This window comes from Labeo rohita, chromosome 19 (genome assembly GCF_022985175.1).
Source record: "Labeo rohita strain BAU-BD-2019 chromosome 19, IGBB_LRoh.1.0, whole genome shotgun sequence".
Taxonomy (NCBI): domain Eukaryota; kingdom Metazoa; phylum Chordata; class Actinopteri; order Cypriniformes; family Cyprinidae; genus Labeo; species Labeo rohita.
Window position 1 is genome coordinate 19,394,892 of NC_066887.1, and position 18,824 is coordinate 19,413,715.

The 18,824-nt window shown below is 35.5% G+C and overlaps 1 protein-coding gene across 1 annotated transcript in view; it reads right to left on the reverse strand.

The window, feature by feature from the left end:
- csmd3b (CUB and Sushi multiple domains 3b) overlaps positions 1-18,824 on the reverse strand; it is a 509,580-nt gene that overhangs the window by 62,298 nt on the left and 428,458 nt on the right. The window contains 7 exon segments of the mRNA XM_051137233.1: positions 2,103-2,276; positions 4,698-4,871; positions 4,971-5,165; positions 6,111-6,296; positions 10,689-10,877; positions 17,507-17,653; positions 18,096-18,284. Coding sequence (XP_050993190.1) covers positions 2,103-2,276; positions 4,698-4,871; positions 4,971-5,165; positions 6,111-6,296; positions 10,689-10,877; positions 17,507-17,653; positions 18,096-18,284 — 1,254 coding nt within the window.

Below are 18,824 nucleotides of genomic sequence, written 5' to 3' on the forward strand. Positions count from 1 at the left end.
ACACATTTCCCTCTTTTTTTGTACCCCACAAGCTGTGATTTCAGCTTGTAGTGCAAAGCTTGTGAAATGTAGATAGCATAGATGTGACAAAACCTTTTATGCTTAAAGAACCCGCGAAATCGCTTGATGATCATGGTTTTCTTTCCAAAGTTGACATGTTTCCTACTAAAATAGGAAGTAAGGGCTTTTATATAGTCTTTAGGTTATATCACAGTCGAGAATAACAACTTACCACTTTTAAATTTCTAATAAAAGGTAGATGGTCTTAAGGGGACGTAATATTTTTGCTTAGTTTTTCTAAGAAAATAAAGCACTATAGATAAATACATGTGACCCTGGACCACAAAACCAGTCATAAGGGTCAATTTTTTGAAACTGAGATTTATACATCATCTGAAAGCTTTCTATTGATGCTTGTTAGGACAATATTTGGCTGAGATACAACTATTTGAAAATCTGGAATCTGAAGGTGCAAAAAAAAAAATTTGAATATTAAGAAAATCAACTTGTTGTTAAAATGAAAACGAAGCAATGCATGAAGCTTAACAATGCATATTACTACTTAAAAAGTACGTTTTAGAAATTTACAAAATATCTTAATGGAACATAATCTTTACTTAATTTCCTAATAATTTTTGGCATAAAAGAAAAATCGATCATTTTGACCCATACAATGTATTGTTGGCTATTGCTACAAATATACCTATGCTACTTATGACTGTATTTTTAGGAGTACATCTGCAAATAGACCCCCAAACTAAAAGTACTGCACAAAAATCCAATATTTATTCATTTCATGGGGTCTTTAAATCGAGTAAACGATTAATACATCAAGTATGTCAGCTGCTATTGGTTAGATCCATTGAGGACTCACAAAGCCTGGTGCAACTTGTCTGGCATTAAAATTGGCTTTCTTCCCTTTTGATTTATTCCACTTCAGAAAGTGAGAGATGATTTGTAGATGCAAAATAGCTCTGTGATTGTTTCAGACGCCATGTTAAAGTAATGTATTGGAGAAGCAACAATCACCATTATCAAAAGAGATGTCTCAATAGCCCTGTTTTCATTGTAATTGACTGCTATTCTCTGAAAGATCATGCAGGAGATGCCACATGAATGAAAGTCGAACCAAATCAATCGACAGTCAAATATTACCAAAGTGGCTCTCAAACAGTTTTGCCGAGAAATTTATCTCACGCGAGCCAGGCCTACGACCAATTTTAGATCACAACCCACCGCTTGAAAACCAACTTTAAACTATTTGCTGATTTAGTATAAACAGATAATGATACTGTATCACACAGCTTTCAGGATATAAAAACGTAGGATCAGCCCTGACAATTCATCATCACCCGTGTCCCTTAAAGGGACAGTTCATCCAAAAAATGCAAATAACAGAATTTGCATTTTGGGTGAACTATCTCTTTAATAAACTGGGAGATGATGTGAATAAATACTGCATGCTCAAATACTGCAGCATTTGGTGAGAGTTACTTCACCCCTTTCCCTGCAGCTCCTTTTTATCAGCTCATTTCGTCTAAATGTTCTTCAAACAAATAAACGCCCCCATTGAAGTGAGGCAGACTTGCTGCAGTGCGTGTCTGATGAATGTAGGCTGTGAGTGCGGACCCAGTGTGTCACTGTGCAGTGGGAGATGACAGTGATGGCACATTTTTTTTTATATAAATAGCTTCCTAAATTCAGAGGGCTCTTAAGGTGGATACTTTAAATGCCAGTGCCATTTAAGAAGGAGAAACAGAGCTCTGAGGAGTGTCTGTGTCATGATGTCATGTCCCCTTATGCTTGTTTGCAATAGAGCTACTCTATGTGTCCTAGATATAGTAGTAGTTAAAAACTGCAACAGTAGGATGTGCTAAAATTAGGCCTGTCGATTGATTCAAAGCTTTAAATGACATTAATCATCATTAATTTTACCTATTCACCATCTTAAATTGACAGCTCTAGCTAAAATATATATGATTGCATCTGTTTTTTCACCCAGCATGTGGTGCTTAAACCCCTCTGTCTGAATTAATCTCTTCATGAATTCAGTAATTTTCCACAGCTTGTCTGAGAGAGAAAAGCACGAATCCCAAACTCACGGACGCAGATGGGCAGCTGTCCGGACCAGTTGTGGTCTTGTTGGCAGATGCGCACAGAGGAGCCGATGAGGCGGAAGCCGGAGACACACTGGTACACTACCGTGTCTCTGTAGCCGAAGTTCTCCCCGATCACCTGACCGTTGACGATCTGCTCGGGTAAACCGCAGTGGCCGGCTGAAAGGAAAGGAAAGAGAAGAGAGAGTGATTAAAGTGAGAGGTCTGAGCAGCAGCTACATTACACTGTAAAATATTAACATCCAATGCTTTTAGAGAGACTAACCGCTTCATGTAATTAAGTGTTTAGTGGAGTGCATGTAAATTCAAAAAAGTGAGACCTTCAGTGGAGCAGGAGAAAGAAACATGATTGAGGTCAAATGCACTTCAAGCACTTAGATACTATGTGTGTGTATTTTTAACTGCCGTTTAAAAGTCTGGGGTCAGTAAGGTTTATTATAAAGAAAATTAATACTGTTATTCAGCAAGGATTGCTGATCTTTTGAACTTTCTTTTCATAAAAGAAGAAAAATGTATATACACACACATTCACAATTCCATTTCTATTATTTCATAGTGAAGGCATTAATTGCAAAATGTGGTAAAGAGAAAATTTTATATAAAACCTACGCACAAACTGAATAAGGGGCATGCGATAATGACAAAAAATATCTTGATATTTTGTCGATAATGATAATTGGACAATATTTTGCTGAGCATGTTATTGTGCTGGTATTTTGGCATATTTAGGACTGCTGTGGACAGCTGACTAACAAAGATGTTTGAAGGAGTAACATAAATGAACTTTTCCAAAAAGTTTCAATTGATTTTTATTTTCTATGGGCCAATTATTTTTAAACCTAATTATATGTGTGCATCATTTTTTTTGTCAAATACAAAAATTTAATCAATAAATTAAAAAAGTAAGCCACTATAGGGCTAAATTAAATCAGTATCAACAACATTTGAGTTCGCAATGCAGAGGTGGCACAGTATCTGCATCTGAAGTGGCATTTAGATGCATTTACACAGACTGTTTAATGCAGGACATATGCATATTTAACAAATGCATAAATAATGTTTTGATGCTTTAAGGAAAAAAAAACACATTAAATACTGTTTTTTTTAAATGGTTTGTTTAAAAAGGGAAATATTCTTTAAATATAAACCTAAAATTGCCAGTAAGTGGAAGCTAATCACTACATGAGTGAGTTAAAACGGCTGATTGATTCAATAATGAAACACCATTGTGTGTTGCTCAGAGATGAAAAACAGTTTGGCTGTGGCTTTGTTTGAAACTATTTTTGTTGTTGAAATACAGCAAAAAAAAAAAAAAAAAAAAAACTGTTGTGCTTAAAATGCAAGCTACTTATTCATGTTTATTGAGCTGTTCATTAAATCAATATCACCTTTTGCAATTGTGCAGAAATTTGGAGGAAAATTAGTGATATTAAAGGATCAGTTCACTTCCAGAACAAAATTTTAATTAACGATAATTTACTCACCCCTTGTCATTCAAAATGTTCATGTCTTTCTTTCTTCAGTCGTAAAGAAATTACGTTTTTTGATTAAAATATTTCAGGAATTATCTCCATATAGTGGACTTCTATGGTGCCCGCGAGTTTGAACTTCCAAAATACAGTTCAAAAGCAGCTTTAAAGGGCTCTAAATGATCCCAGGAAAAAAAGAAGGGTCTTATCTAGCAAAACGATCGGTTGTTTTTTTTTTTTTAAATTACAATTTATACACTTTTTAACCTCAAATGCTCATCTTGCTCAGCTCTGCAACGCGCATGCGTACCCTGTGCATTCCGGTTCAAGACAGTTAAGGTGTGTCGAAAAACTCTCATTTTCTCCCCAAACTTCAAAATCGTCCTACATTACTTTGTTACCCTTTTTTGTAAAGGGCATTTGACCTGGGTCGGTGCAGTGATGTAGAACGATTTTAAAGTTGGAGGAGAAAATGAGATGGGAGTTTTCGCTAGATAAGACCCTTCTTCCTCGGCTGGGATCTTTTAGAGTCCTTTTGAACTTCCAAAATGCATTTAAACTGCATTTTGGAAGTTCAAACTCACAGGCAGCATAGAAGTCCACTATATGGAGATAATTCCTGAACTGTTTTCCTCAAAAAGCATTATTTTTTTATGACTGAAGAAAGAAAGACATGAACATCTTGGATGACAAGGGGGTGAGTACATTATCTGTACATTTTTGTTCTGGAAGTGAACTGATCCTTTAACTATATCAGATGACATAAATTAAAAAACATAAAATTAATGTTTTATGTCTATTTTAATAGACGAAATCATGCAGTGAATGTATGAACTCTGTATGTACGCACAGTAGTCTAATCTACATCACGCAATGTACACATCATCTACATCATGCATGCACTCTGTGGGTGTGTTTTTGTTTGTTTTTGCGATATACTCGATATGTGAAATTGTGCATATATCTCGCAAACCCCTATTCTGAATGGTTACTACTAGAAACTAGGTTGACGACAGTTCTGTCACACTTAACAAGGTTTAAAAATAAAGTTGGACCACTGCCAGGCAAACATGCAGATGTGAACAGCAGCAGTGAATGTACACCACATTACCCAAGCAGCGCGTCTCTGTTCCACTCCATAGACCAGAAGATAGACACTCTCTCACAGTAGATCCCACCAGCATATACCCATTGTCACATGTAAATATGGCTGTGGCCCCAAAGGAGGTCTGAGTTCCAATCTTCTTGCCACTGGGAGGTGTCGCCAGATCCCCACATGAGATGACTGCGAAGTGAAGAGAAAGGGTAAGACAAACAAGGACAAACTGCAAGGTTTAAACATTTGACTAACAGCTGTTGGATTAGAGTTAAATTACACACTTACTTTGGCAGTGGGGCCTTTCGTTCTTCCAGCTCCACACACCATTGGCCATGCACTGAATGTGGGCGGGGCCTAAGCGGTAATAGCCAGGATCACAGGTGAAGATGATTTTAGTCCTGTACTCATAATGCGAACCGTTTACGATCCGCCATCTTCCGTGTTCCAGAGAGAAAGAGCCGATACTTGGGCAAACCACAACTGTGCAGCAAATACATCAAAAAACAATATTCAGAATCTAATGGCATTTTTAAAATGATTATGTTTTAAAACGTATTGAGCTGCCATACTATTTTAATAGGTAGCAGCCTTCTAAGGCAGCATCATAACTAAACTAATTACTTTATTGGACTTCAAAATCTCAACAGCTATTCACTGCCATTACAAAGTTTTTTTTAATATAACTTCTACTGTCTGAAAGAAGAAAGTCATATACACCTAAGATGGCTTGAGGGTGAGTAAATCATAAGCTAATTTTAATTTTTGCGTGATCTATCCCTTTAAGTATATGTTTTTTTCGATGTATTAATGTATTATTATTTACTACAAAGAATTTTTCTAAATACAGATGTCCTAGAAGGCAACAGTTCTGATCTTTACCTTTAAAAACAGGCTTTGTGTTAAAATTGATGCTTTAAAATGCAGCCTAAGTAGGCAGCTCACATGTTTTTAAAACAGAGGCATCATTTTGGCAGATATAATTGGCTCATAAATAACTGACGATTAAAGCTGAAGCAAAGAGAGCTCTCAAAGTCCCTTTAAGGCAAGCTGATTCACTCAGCGGCCATCTTGTTATGCCCCAGGCATCTATTTTCTATACAAGCACAGCTCCTGCCTACTTGAATGTGAAAAAGACTGAAATTTCCAAAACTGTTTATCTAAATTATATTTTAATAACACATTCCAAATCAGCAATAAAATCTGATAACAACAGTATCATAAAATTTGCTTCTCTTGCTTAAATAATGCAATTGATTTTCCAGGCTGGAAATATGAATGCACAACCTAAAGTAAACATACTCAATTAAAAGCCGATTATGTCTGTGTACAGGTCCATCTCTTTCCCTTTATACTGTCTCTTGATCTCTTTATCTGCTGTAAAATTCATGCCGAAGGGCTTCTGCATCTCTAAGAGCGGGCCTGTACCTGAGCAGCGAGGGACTTTGTTGTGGTTGCTCCAGGTGCCGTCAGGCTGGCACACAGCACTGGTCAACTCTTTGGAGGACAGCCGGTAGCCATCGTTGCAGAAGTAGGTCACACGTGTACCCACTGAGTAGTCCATGGCAAGCACTCCTCCGTTCACAGGAGCCTTGGGCACCCCACAGGAGACAGCTTATGGGTGTGAAAATGAGATAGACATATGGAGTGTTAAGTAATAAGTTGAAAATATAATTATGACAAGATAATTAAAAAAAAAACTCTCATCATTGCTTATTACCCCATTTCACCATCAGAGCATTGAAAATTGGTTATTCGATTGGCTGGTTTTACAAGATGTAATTGGAGCTGCTTTTCAGGTGCTTATGAACACATAGCGGGTTTATTAAAGGTCAATACTACGTTTATGAGTTAAAAAGTCATTAGAAATATATTGGCCAAAAAGATTTGGTCTCCTGTGGTCTTTTAGGGACAAATGATATATTTGTACCATATCAGTTACCAGCTGAGAGTGAAGAGGTTGTTTAAATGTATCTATATTTTCGCATTATAGACGCACTATTGTCCTATTTAAAACTGTAAAGTTGCTTTGACACAACCTGTTTTGTTAAAAAGTGCTGTTTAGTTAAATGTGATTGATTTATAAACACAAATTTAATAACACTGTGAAATGTAATTTTGTAGCAAATCTCAAATGAATATCCATCTTCCATGCTTTACATTCTAATGCTTAAAAATTTAATATTGTCTATAACAAGAAAACAGTACAATAATTATAACAACGGCCACCCCCAAACTAAAGTTGTCCACAAAGTTAAAAACACCAAATACTTTATTTTATAGTATCGCTTTACATTAAGAATCAGTATTAAAGGGATAGTTTACCCCCAAATTTTAATTCTGTCATTAATTACTCACCCTCATGTCATTCCACGTTGTATTAACTTTTTTCACCTTCGGAACACAAATTAAGATTTTTTTGATGACATCCAAGAGCTTGACTTACACGGAATTGTTAAACAAAGTCGCTATTTATGTTTTCTTTGCGCACAAAACATTGTCGTAGCTTCATAACATTATGAAGTCCAGTCAAACCGAAATTTATTCAGACACCTTCAACATTTCTTACATTATCACAGTTTATTTGCTATAGTTTAGAAAATGGTAATAAAATATTTTAAGAACTCAAGAGTTAAACTGGGTCAGAACAAATTCATCTTGATAGAAAGGTATGTCAAATCAAATTTTTGGTCCCAAATTTTTTATCAGTTTTACTGGTAGTCCACTCTATGCAGAATTTTTGGGTATAATACGTCACAGCTTATTTTGCTATTCTAACTTATATAAATTAACTATAGTGTCCATACAAAATTACATCTGGTGTCTGAATAATATTTGGTTTGACTGTATGTATTATTACCACTGATGTCACATGGATTATTTTAACAATGTCCGTACTACCTTTCTGGGCCTTGAACATGGTAGTTGTTTTGCTATCTATACAGGGCCAGAAAGCTCTTGGATTTCATCAAAAAATATCGTAACTGTATTCTGAAGATGAACAAAGGTCTTACAGGTTTGGAACGACATGTGGGTGAGTAATTAATGACAGAATTTTCATTTTTGCGTGAACTGTCCCTTTAAGTAGCCTTATCAATTAACTAGTGTGTAAAGTCAGTCAAGTTTAGACTGAAAACTTTCTAAGAGAGATCAATATTGTATTAAAAGTATTAATTGAAAAGTCAAGCAGAGAAGGGCAAAAGAAAAATGACTCTAGGACTTCAGACGATCAAAGTCAAGGTTCGCCTGTATGTAATGGCAGATCTTTTTCACAAACAATGAAATAGCACTCAAAGAGTAGAACTATTCCACTATAAGTTTGCTTGTCATCAGCGTGGCAAACCAGCCAATGGAACATTCCATCTCGCTTCTTGCTCTCCTTCCCCCTTATGCAAGCAGGACTGGAACATATTATTTATCAACGCACAGTACTTTCAGATGACACTAAGTATGAATCATTGCTGTGCACAAGCCCTCTAGATTTACTGTGCAGCAAAACCACTGGTACATTTGAGAAACATAGCTACAACCCTTACCATCCGACTGTCAGTGCTCAGCCATTAGAGGCCAAACAATAACCTCCCCCAGTAATTAAAGAACACACAAGTATAAAGCCGTTCCTCACCAAGAGTGGCTTTTGACAGTGAAGCGAGATGAACTCTCGTTGCTTTGCTTTGGGATAACAAAAAACAAAAAAAAGTGCCCAGAACACTTTTGAAGTCATTTAAGTGTCACTTGATGTTAGTGGCACCAGAGCCTGTGGCCCTTAGAGGGAGTTGGGGCCAGTTCTGTCACATTAGCGCAGGAGTAAGGACCCTGCATGAATGCGCCGCCTCAGAAACTATTTAGTCAGGCTCATCTACTCTACTGTGAAGCCGCATCTGAGAGGATAGGTGGAGCAGGATAAACTACACAGATGGATAAAGAGAGCTCTAAAGATTAGTCATTAATGTGACAAATGAAACAGATCATGAATAAACAGTATCAGTGAGAGGAGCGGCGACAGTAATTACTGCGTCTCCATCACTGACCGTAAAAGCTTGTTAGAGATGCGTCAGGAAAATTACTGATCATATCTGCAAGCACTGAATTACTACCTGCTGACTTCAAAAAAGGCCTGTTGGGTGTTTTAGTCAACAAAATACAGGTGTGAAAAGAATACAAGTTTTATGCAAGTTTAATACTCCGTTGGCAGCATTTGTGCCATGATGTTGATCTGCAGTGTTTGGGAGTAACTAGTTACATAATGTAATTACAAAATAAATGTAATAAGTTACAGTTACTAAGAAAAAAATGTGTGAAAATGTGAACAATTACAAAGGGGGTTACATCAGAATATTTTCACACACATACAGATTTGACTGACTTCTTTCCAAAATTGCATTGACTGCTCTAAAATATGAGACACTGATGTTTCAGGAAACTAAATACGACATATGCTTATTCAATAAGCTGTTTTATTTCCTGTTTGGGTTTCTTAAGATTAACTGTATTTTCCGAGGTATTGTTAGAAGCCAGTGCTTCCTGTCATAGCTGTCCAAAGTATCAGAGCTATTAAGTTACTTATTATGATTTTAATTCTGCATTTAACCTGATTTTGTGGTGGCTGTGCTCTAAAATTATATTATTATAATTATAATTCAAGTGATGATTTTGAAAGTTTGACAGTAATTAGTGTTGAGTACCAAAGGTTAACGCTGCCTGCTTTAAATGTTTGAAAATGATTAACAGTTTACAATGTAGAAAAGTAATTAAAAAGTAATCAAATGTAATCAGTTACATTACTTTAATAAAGTCATTGTAATAGTTACACTACTTATTACATTTTAAATACAGTAACTTGTAATCTGTAACCAATTACATTACCAAAGTAACCTTCCCCCCAGTGCGGGTTGCCAGAAAAAAGGACTAGATCACAGTGAAAATCTAGGTCATAGTGAGTCGCTTACAATAAAAGTAAAAGGGGCCGATCTGTAAATGTTAAAATACTCACAATTTCGATAGTGGATTCAGCATATGTAAACAATATAAAATTATTTTAGTCAGATAAAAAAGCATTTTCTGTGCAAAGTTATATTCAATTTTTAAATTGTGTTGCCATGACATTGTAAAGCCTAAAACTCCTAAAATGACTGCAGAAATTACAAGAATTTGACACCTTCCCATATTTTAGCTAAATATGAATGGAAAAACGGTTTGAAAACAGTCATTGTTTTCGCAAATTAGAAAGAGCTGGCACTAGTAAATAACATCATGTCAAAGCCGGTTAAATGGCTAGTGACCATAAAGTATTGAACCTACAGTGTACTTGGGTTAAGGGAATAGTTGACCCAAAAATAAAAATTACCCCATGATTTACTCACCCTTAAGGCATTCTAAGTGTATATGACTTTCTTCTTTCAGACGAATAATCTGAGTTATATGAAGAAATGTCTTGGCTCTTCCAAGCTTTATAATGGCAGCGAATGGCTGTTGAGATTTTAAAGTCTAATAAAAAACATCCATCCATCATAAAAAGTACACACAGCTCCAGGGCGTTAATAAAGGCCTTCTGAAATGAAGCGATGCATTTGTGTGACAAAAATATCCATATTTAAAACTTAATAAACTGTAATCTCTAGCTTCCGCTAACTGTTGTACAGAAGTTTTTAGACAAGATCAGTTTTAAATATGGATATTTTTCTTATACAAACACATTGATTTGCTTTAGAAGGTGTTTAAGCTTCGGAGCCGTGAGGAGCACTTTTTATGATGGATGGATGCACTTTATTGAACTTCAAAATCTCAACACCCATTTATTGCCATTATAAAGCTTTGGAACAGCCCGGACATTTTTTAATATAACTCCGACTGTATTTGTCTGAAAGAAGAAAGTCATATACACCTAGGATGGCTTAAGGGGGTGGGTAAATCAGGGGGTAGCTTTCATTTTTGGGTGAACTGTCCCTTCACCAGCCTACTCAATCCAAAATGGACTAATAAACATTCTTATTTGCTTGGTCCTACCTTGGCAAGCAGGAACCGGGGCATCCCAGGCATAGTAGCCGAACGAGGTTTTCTTGCAAACGGCGGTGCTTTTCCCAATAAGCCGGTATCCGCGGTCACAGGCCCAGCGTACCAGGCTGTTTAGGTGTCCTCCAGTCTGGCTGCTTATGGATCCATGGAGGGGAGAGTCTGGGGTGCTGCAGTACAGAGCTGTTCAAACAGACAGACAGAAACCAGACCCCATCAGCTCCTTAATCACCACCCAGAGCAGAGCCCTGTGACATGGGGCTCATTCTGTCATTCAAGCACATAGTAGTTCTACTTATAAAAGCTTCACGGGGGTTGAATACTTTCTGAAGGCACTTATAAAAGCCTTTCGGCTTTAATAACATACTGTAAAACTCCTATGTGCCTCATTCAACATGCCTCAGCCTGGTGTTTTGAAGACATTTGGAGACACAGGCTGCAGATGAATATTTTATCATTTGTGAAAAGGTCACATTATCTGGTTTATTACTCTTTTCGCCCACTGAAATTTAGCAATGGAATTTGTATTACAGAAAATAATTCTGGAAAAAAAGAATTCTTTACCTTCTGCTAAACTCCTTCTTCTTTTAACTTTTAAAACAGCTACACAAATTATTTGACCACTTACAACAGTTTAAAAACGCATGAATTTAATTGCATCTGTCGAAATTATGACCTTTTCTCAAACCGATTTGAAATGTTTCAGTCAATTATGCAATTTAACCAGCTTTTAGTGGAGGCATGAAATCAATTCTCAGTGTCCTGGCACTAACCAAAGGCATAGTTCATCATATTTAATCTTTTGTCTTAATTATAAAACAGTAGACTGTATGTTTCATATGAGAGGCTATATACAGTCAAACCAAAATTTATTTAGACACCTTCAACATCTGACATTATCACAGTTTATTCGCTATAATTAGAAAATGGTAATACATTATGACAAGAGCTCAGAGTTAAACTGTGTGTCAGAACAAATTCATCTTAATAATTTCAGATAACTTTGATAGAAACGTATGCAATGGATTACAATCAACCAAACATTTGTATGTTTGTATGACAATATTTACACAACTATCAAAACTTTGTTGTCCAATTACCCAGAAATGCTTAATTTTGTTCAGTCTGTGGTGTAAAAAGGTCGCATTAGCAATTAAAGAAAAAACACTTCAGCAAAACAAGGTCAAGGTCAAAGTGTCCGAATAACTGGTCCCAAATATTTAGTAATTTTACCGGTAGTCCACTGTATGAAGAATTTTTGGGTATAATATGTCACAGCTTACTTTATTTTGTTATCCTCACTTATATAAATTAACTATAGTGTCCTGCACCCACTAGTAAAAAAATAAAAACAAGAATTCTATCTGGTGTCTGATTATTTTTTGGTTTGACTGTATTAGATATATTTATTAAAAAACAAATGGTTTGATTTGTTATCCAATGTAATGAAATCTACAGAGTCACTGTATAAAACTGTAAAATAATATAGCAAATAATATACCCATAATTATCAATACTTATGCTGTTTGTAATGCATTTGTACAATAATTTAAAATATACATCTAAAATCTGAATCTTTCATTATTTCGAAACCTCTTTTTTAAAAAAAACAAAACAAAAAAAAACAACCACCACCACCACACATAATTTAACGGTTTAATAATTGTTTAAACTCATTTCTGAAAAACATCATTGCTAAGTATTATGTCTATTGTTTTAAGCTCAGTCACACATAAGCATGCCATGCATAAACAGTGCATTCAGAATGTATAAAAGCATTTCTTCTGCTATGATGTGGCAAGCCAAATTAACTGATTTTAAATATGTCTATATTTCTTCTCACTTCCCCACTGCTCTCTAGAATAAAAATTGCTGTAAAAAAAGATGTACCCAAATTATTGGGAATCTTTCTGGCAGAATGATAAAATAACTGCTAAAAAAGAAATTACTATAATTGCTATAAAAAAGACTAATGGACTCAAATAGATGAAAATCTACTTTAGTTAGATATCTGCATAAGGGGGCTAAGGCCATTAAGCAGGACAAATGAACCAAAAGGATGCGGCAAATACTACAAAATAAGGTCTTGAACGGAAACCTGGAATGGCCTCACTTGAGTGTGAATCATTGTGTATTCTACAAAATGATACATGTATTGAATGGTTGGAAGTAAGATAAAAAATATTGTGTTTTAAAATATGTTTTACAATCTGATGGTGTAAGGGGATCAGAATGAGAAAATTCAAGGGGGTGAATACTTTCTGAAGGCACTGTAGTCACACACTCTGCTTGAAACCAAACATAAGCACATCAATAACCACGTCAATCAAACTCAGCGAGAGACCTTGACAGCAACAGAGAGCTCCACAGACAGAAGCTTTCATAATGTTAGACTTGTTTCTACCCAAGTTTCACAACAGACTGCGAGCGAATTCAAACTGATTCTCAGCCTTTGAACTGAAACAAAGTATTAACATGTTGATGTGGAAATTTTCATATCCTAACGACGGAAACGAACGAGCCATTCATCGTTGATTTCACAAGTCGAAACCAACTGACAGGAGGCTAAAGCCTAAAAAGCACTTAGAACGTGGGATGTCAGTTTGCATTTCATCTCAGTTCAAAGATACTCCGAAACGCGGCCTAACATGACTTCCTTCAGCACCTGCACCAATCACAGAAGTGTGAAGAGGATGTGGGTACGAAGCCTATTTATATCTCAAGCGGGCAGGCTAGAGGAAGCGTAAGCATCTGACCTTCACTCTCACGGGCACCTCATTCGGTTAAATTCACTCCAGGCTTGAGTTGAACGGAAGTTCAGCCAGGATGTGCGGCCCTAACAACAGTTAAATCTGAGTTCAGAACATTCAACTGTGATGGAAAACAAAACTGAGGTGAGGAGTGCTGGCACCCTCTAGCAGAAATGGCCTTCCTGAAAGGAATTCAAGTCCTTTTGATGGAAAGTCAGTGAGAAGATATTGCTAAGTGAAAATATGTTGCTCACTGCAAATAAGGAAAGCTATTGACTGGTGAGGTAGGGTGGGTTTTTATAACACTCCAAAGCACTTTGAAACTAAAATCTACACATGCAGTGATGTTACAAGGATAAATTTCAGCACCTGCCCCTGCAGTAATGTGATATGCACATTACCACTCAATAAGGTACACAATAAAGTGGAATTAATAGTAATAGAAACAGTCCACTGGAGCAACCCGAGGTTAAGTGCCTTGCTCAAGGGCACAATCTCTTAAGGACTGCCCAGGGATCGCCCCTTGCTCGGGTTTGAACCCTTTGGTTACCAGCCCAGATTACACAATGAATAGTGATGATATATAGTGAAGGTCTCAGTATTTCATTTCTTTAAAATTGCACTTATACCTATACATCAACAAAAACAAAGACAGATAATAACAAATAACAACATTAATATGGATTTTCATCTGCAACATTTTATATTACAATTTATATAGAGCGGCGTGTAAAATTTTGAGACCATATTTAAAAGATTGATTAAAAAAAATAAATAAATATGATATAAAACAACACTAAAAAAATGTTTTTTTCATCATCAAAAATTGTATGACTTTTATGTAATCTCAAACTATGAAAAAAATGAATATATTTGATGATATAATGAAAAATATAATAAAATAATAAACACTATTTATAGAGCACTGTTCAAATACAGTCAAACCAAAATTTATTCAGACACCGTCAAGTTTTCTCACATTATCACAGCTTAATCGCTATAGTTTAGAAAATGGTAATAAAAAATGACAAAAACTCAAGAGCTATCAAATTCATCTGGATAGACAGGTATGTAAAAAAAAACATGGTCAGGTCAAAGTGTCAAATCAATTTTTTGGTCCCAAATGTTTATCAATTTTACTGGTAGTCCACTGTATGAAGAACTTTTGTGCATCATATGTCACAGTTTACTTTATTTTGCTATCCTCACTTACATAAATAAACGATAGTGTCCTGCCCCCGCTAGTAAAAAAAAAAAATACAAAAATAATATCTGGTGCCTGAATAATTTTTGGTTTGACTGTAAGTACACTAATTATATAATAATGCCATGGTAGTGTTAATTTCGTTAACAAAAACTCTAACTAAAAATGTTCGTTGACAAGCTTTTCCCCACATGACTAAAACGAGACAATGATGAGGCGACAGTGAGTTTAATAAACGATAACTGTGACTCAATCAACATGCAATATTGCTTACGATAAAAGATGAGACTAAAATGTATCTTAAAAAATAAAAACTCTACCAAAATTTTTATTTTCTGCAAAAAAGGAGACAATATTATTGCGGACTGCTGTATGAGCTCTACTATGTGAGCTTTCATGTGCACGGTTGCCAGACATCAAGAGTTCAAATTCCCAAATCAGAGCTCTCTGTTACAAGGACACATTTTCTGGCTAGTGTTTTGCTTCCTTTTTTCAACCATGTGTGCATGCTCTCTCTTCATTGCGAAAATGCAGGCGATGATCTGTAAATACCTACAAACAAGCAAGCTTGAGTTTAGTAATCTCCATGTGAGATGTTCAGCTTAAGTGAAAATGTCATTCAGCCAGTCTGTGTTCTGTTACGAGATTTCGACTGTTTTGTTTGCGATTGTGGTTGCTGAATAAATGCACTTACTTTTCATAAGTTTTCATAATGTACACAGTGCATATCTAAGTCTTTGATATTAATTTATATATTAAATAGCCTATAATAAATCCATAGACTAGATAAATAGAAAATAAAGTATGAGTTCACATTCTGTTGACTTGTGCTTATTGCGGTGAAAGTACAATATGTGAAATGTAAAAATACATTTCTCAAATGACAACAATTAGTGCGTTTATAATTTTCAGCGATAATAATTTTTAATCAGTTTAACCATTATGCAACATGACGAAATGTGACTACGTTTTCAATGACTAAAACTAAAACTAGTCTAAATCAGACAACACAAGACTACATTTCACTCAACAATCCTAGACCTGACAAAACTGAACTAACTCATCTAAATTAAACTGAAATCAGCTCAGTGAAAGTAGATAATACAAGAGTCAACTCAACAAACATACACTGTAAAAAACAATTTGCTGAGTCAACTTAAAATAATTTGTTACCTGGCTGCCTCAAAATTTCAAAAAGTTCAGTCAACTCAAAAAAAAAAAGTTTAGTTATCTTTGAAATGTTAAGTTGTACTAAGTGATTCCACTTAAAATTTTAAGGCAGCTGGGTTACTTACCCAGCTTTTAAGTTTAACAAACGCAAATATCTAAGTTGTCACTTAGTACAACTTAACATTTCAAGTTGACTAAACTTGTGAGTTGACTGAACTTAAAATTTTAAGACAGCAAGGTAACAAATTATTTTAAGCTGACTCAACAAATTGTATTTTTGTGTTTTTTACAATGTAAACCAGTAGATTAGACTAGAAAATGTTTTCAATGACTGAAACTAGACTAAAATGCTTAGACATTTATAGCCAACTAAACAAAACAGGACAAGTTTGACTAAATATTAGAATGACTAAAAAAAAGTACATCTTACACAGGACTAAGACTAAATTAAAAATCTCTGACAAAATTCACACTATGTGATGGTCAGATGTTCTTGCTTTCTTTGAAGCACAGAAAGCTCTTTAGATCATTCTCACAGGATGCTGAATTCCATGATCGTCAGGTTTAACAAACTTTGTTATTACACAGATTTCAGAGTTGGTCGTGGACATGAGAATGATGCATTTCCCATGTCCGTAAAAAGTCTTTTCGCAGAAAAACCACTGAGACACAAGGGAAACTATCTACTTTAAGTGACCACAGAAAGCCCTCACACTGTAGATTTGTCTGTCCCTATTCAGTCCGCTCTACTACATTTGAGCACACACACTCAAGCTTAAGGAATTGAAAGGTAAGGTATGGTAAAAAAAAAAAAAGTGTGCAATACGTGTATTTGGAGTCCCCAGGTCTTTGGTTGACATCCACAACGGCAAGTGTAGCATTCACTTAACCACACAGCACTGGGCCAATGGGTCTCAGACCTTACTTGTTCTGTCAGTATGATTTTTTCTGAAAGACTGTGAAGTCCATGACCTAAGCTGCAAAGGACATTTGTCAAACATATATATGGGCTGACGTAAGCTAGTATGCACCCCTCTCTTGGGCAAAGAAGACAAAACAAACCCATCAAAGTACCTAACAAAGTCACTTTGACACAGAAATGTTATCAGCATGTCCATGTCCATCCATGTTCACACAAAAATACACAAACATATGCATGCACATGCACTCACACTCATACAATTCTGTCAGACATTGGTAGTTGACACATTACATCCAATAACCTTTTTCCATATCATTATGCAGATTTTAGGGTTATAATAATAAAATGTATATAGAAGAAATACAGGGTCAGACAAGTTTTTTTAGATTTCAATGATTTTATGATCAATTGCGATCAATCCTTTTTAAAATTAAGTTAGCCTTCACAACATTTTAACACATAGTATGACACATGGATATTCATTTTGAGAATATTAACAGTGCTAATAAATTATTAGTGCTTTTAAAGTTTGTGTTAGGCAACAGCAAAGGTAATCTAAATGCAAAAATATGGGAAATTATGAATTATTTTTAATTAAGAGTATAACAAGTCACACTGCAGGGCATCTATCCCAAATTATTTTATGTCAACTACCCAAACACATCTCTTCAGCTCAAAGTATACATGCTCATTCAGATTCAAGACCAGAGACGGAAAACGTGCAAGCAATAAAGAGATTTAAATGGATACATACTTTGATACTCACCGACATAGCGGATGCGGAACCCCCTCTTATTGGTGCCGTGGTCAGCTGACCAGCGCAGAAGAAGCTGGTGGCCAGTGGTTGTAATGTTGAATGGTGTGGGGAGGTCACCACTCAATGTGGCCAGTGTCTGACTATGAATTGTGGGTCCTTCAAAAGAAATAGAAAGAGAAAGACAATTTGCAGGAGGACTGTTATACCAAATTACATCTGTCAAAAAAGACAAAACTCATAAAAGAACCTAATGCTTAGGTAGAACACAATTTGACTTAGGCTTTTGAAATTACTTTTTGGAAAAACAAAAAAAAAATGTTGAAAATGGGCAACGCATAATGTAGATAATAACAGCCTTGGCCACAAATGGTGACTACGCTGTGAAAGGCATATCCACTCTTATTAGACTAATATCAGTTCAAGATTCACTTTTCATACGTTGTATTTCTAAAAGAAAGAAAAAAAAAGACAAAAAAGAAAAGTGAAATGAAAAGTAATTTTATGACTTTGTGGATTATGTGAACTCTGCAGAAATTTCTATAGAATAAATACTTTTACAATAACATCCTAGTTTAAGTGAAAAACAAAAACAGTCTACCATCAAACACTTCCAGAATGTCGTATTCCTTCTCAGTCTGGAAAAACTCAAAAAACAGAGTGATATTGTAGCCCTTCTCCACGTTGATGCTCCATGAACACATCTGCAGGTTGGGGTAACTGTCTGGATACCCCGGGCTCAAAATCACCCCAGATGAGTCAAATCGGACATCATGGGCAGGACATTGCACTGTGGGGGAAAAAAGACACTGACTATAAATTTTGTACAAAGCAGATAATTATAGGGGTTTTGTAGTAATGAAATGGACATATTTTATGTGGTACTACTCTACTAAAGTCATATTTCATATGGTACTCTGAACTCAGCTCAGAGAAATTAAACTACATTAGATAAAACAACACTCCAATCAAGCCTAAACGTCACTAGGCTAGATGAAATTAAGCAATCCAAACTTGACTGAACTAAACTAAATAAACGTGAATTGAATAAACTTAAAACAGATCAAAGAAACTATACAAGACTATAGTTTATATACAAGACTATATACAAGACTAAACTCGACTCAACAAGCCTAATCTCCATTAGATTAGACTACTTTAGCTGCACCAAACTCAACTAAACTAAATTACACTGGATAACATAAGAAAAGACTACATTTGACTTGATAAAAGTAAACAAACTCATCTCAGACTTCAGCTCAGTAAAACTAGATAAGACAAGACTCAACAAACCTAAACTTGACTGGATTACACTAAATTAACCTAACCA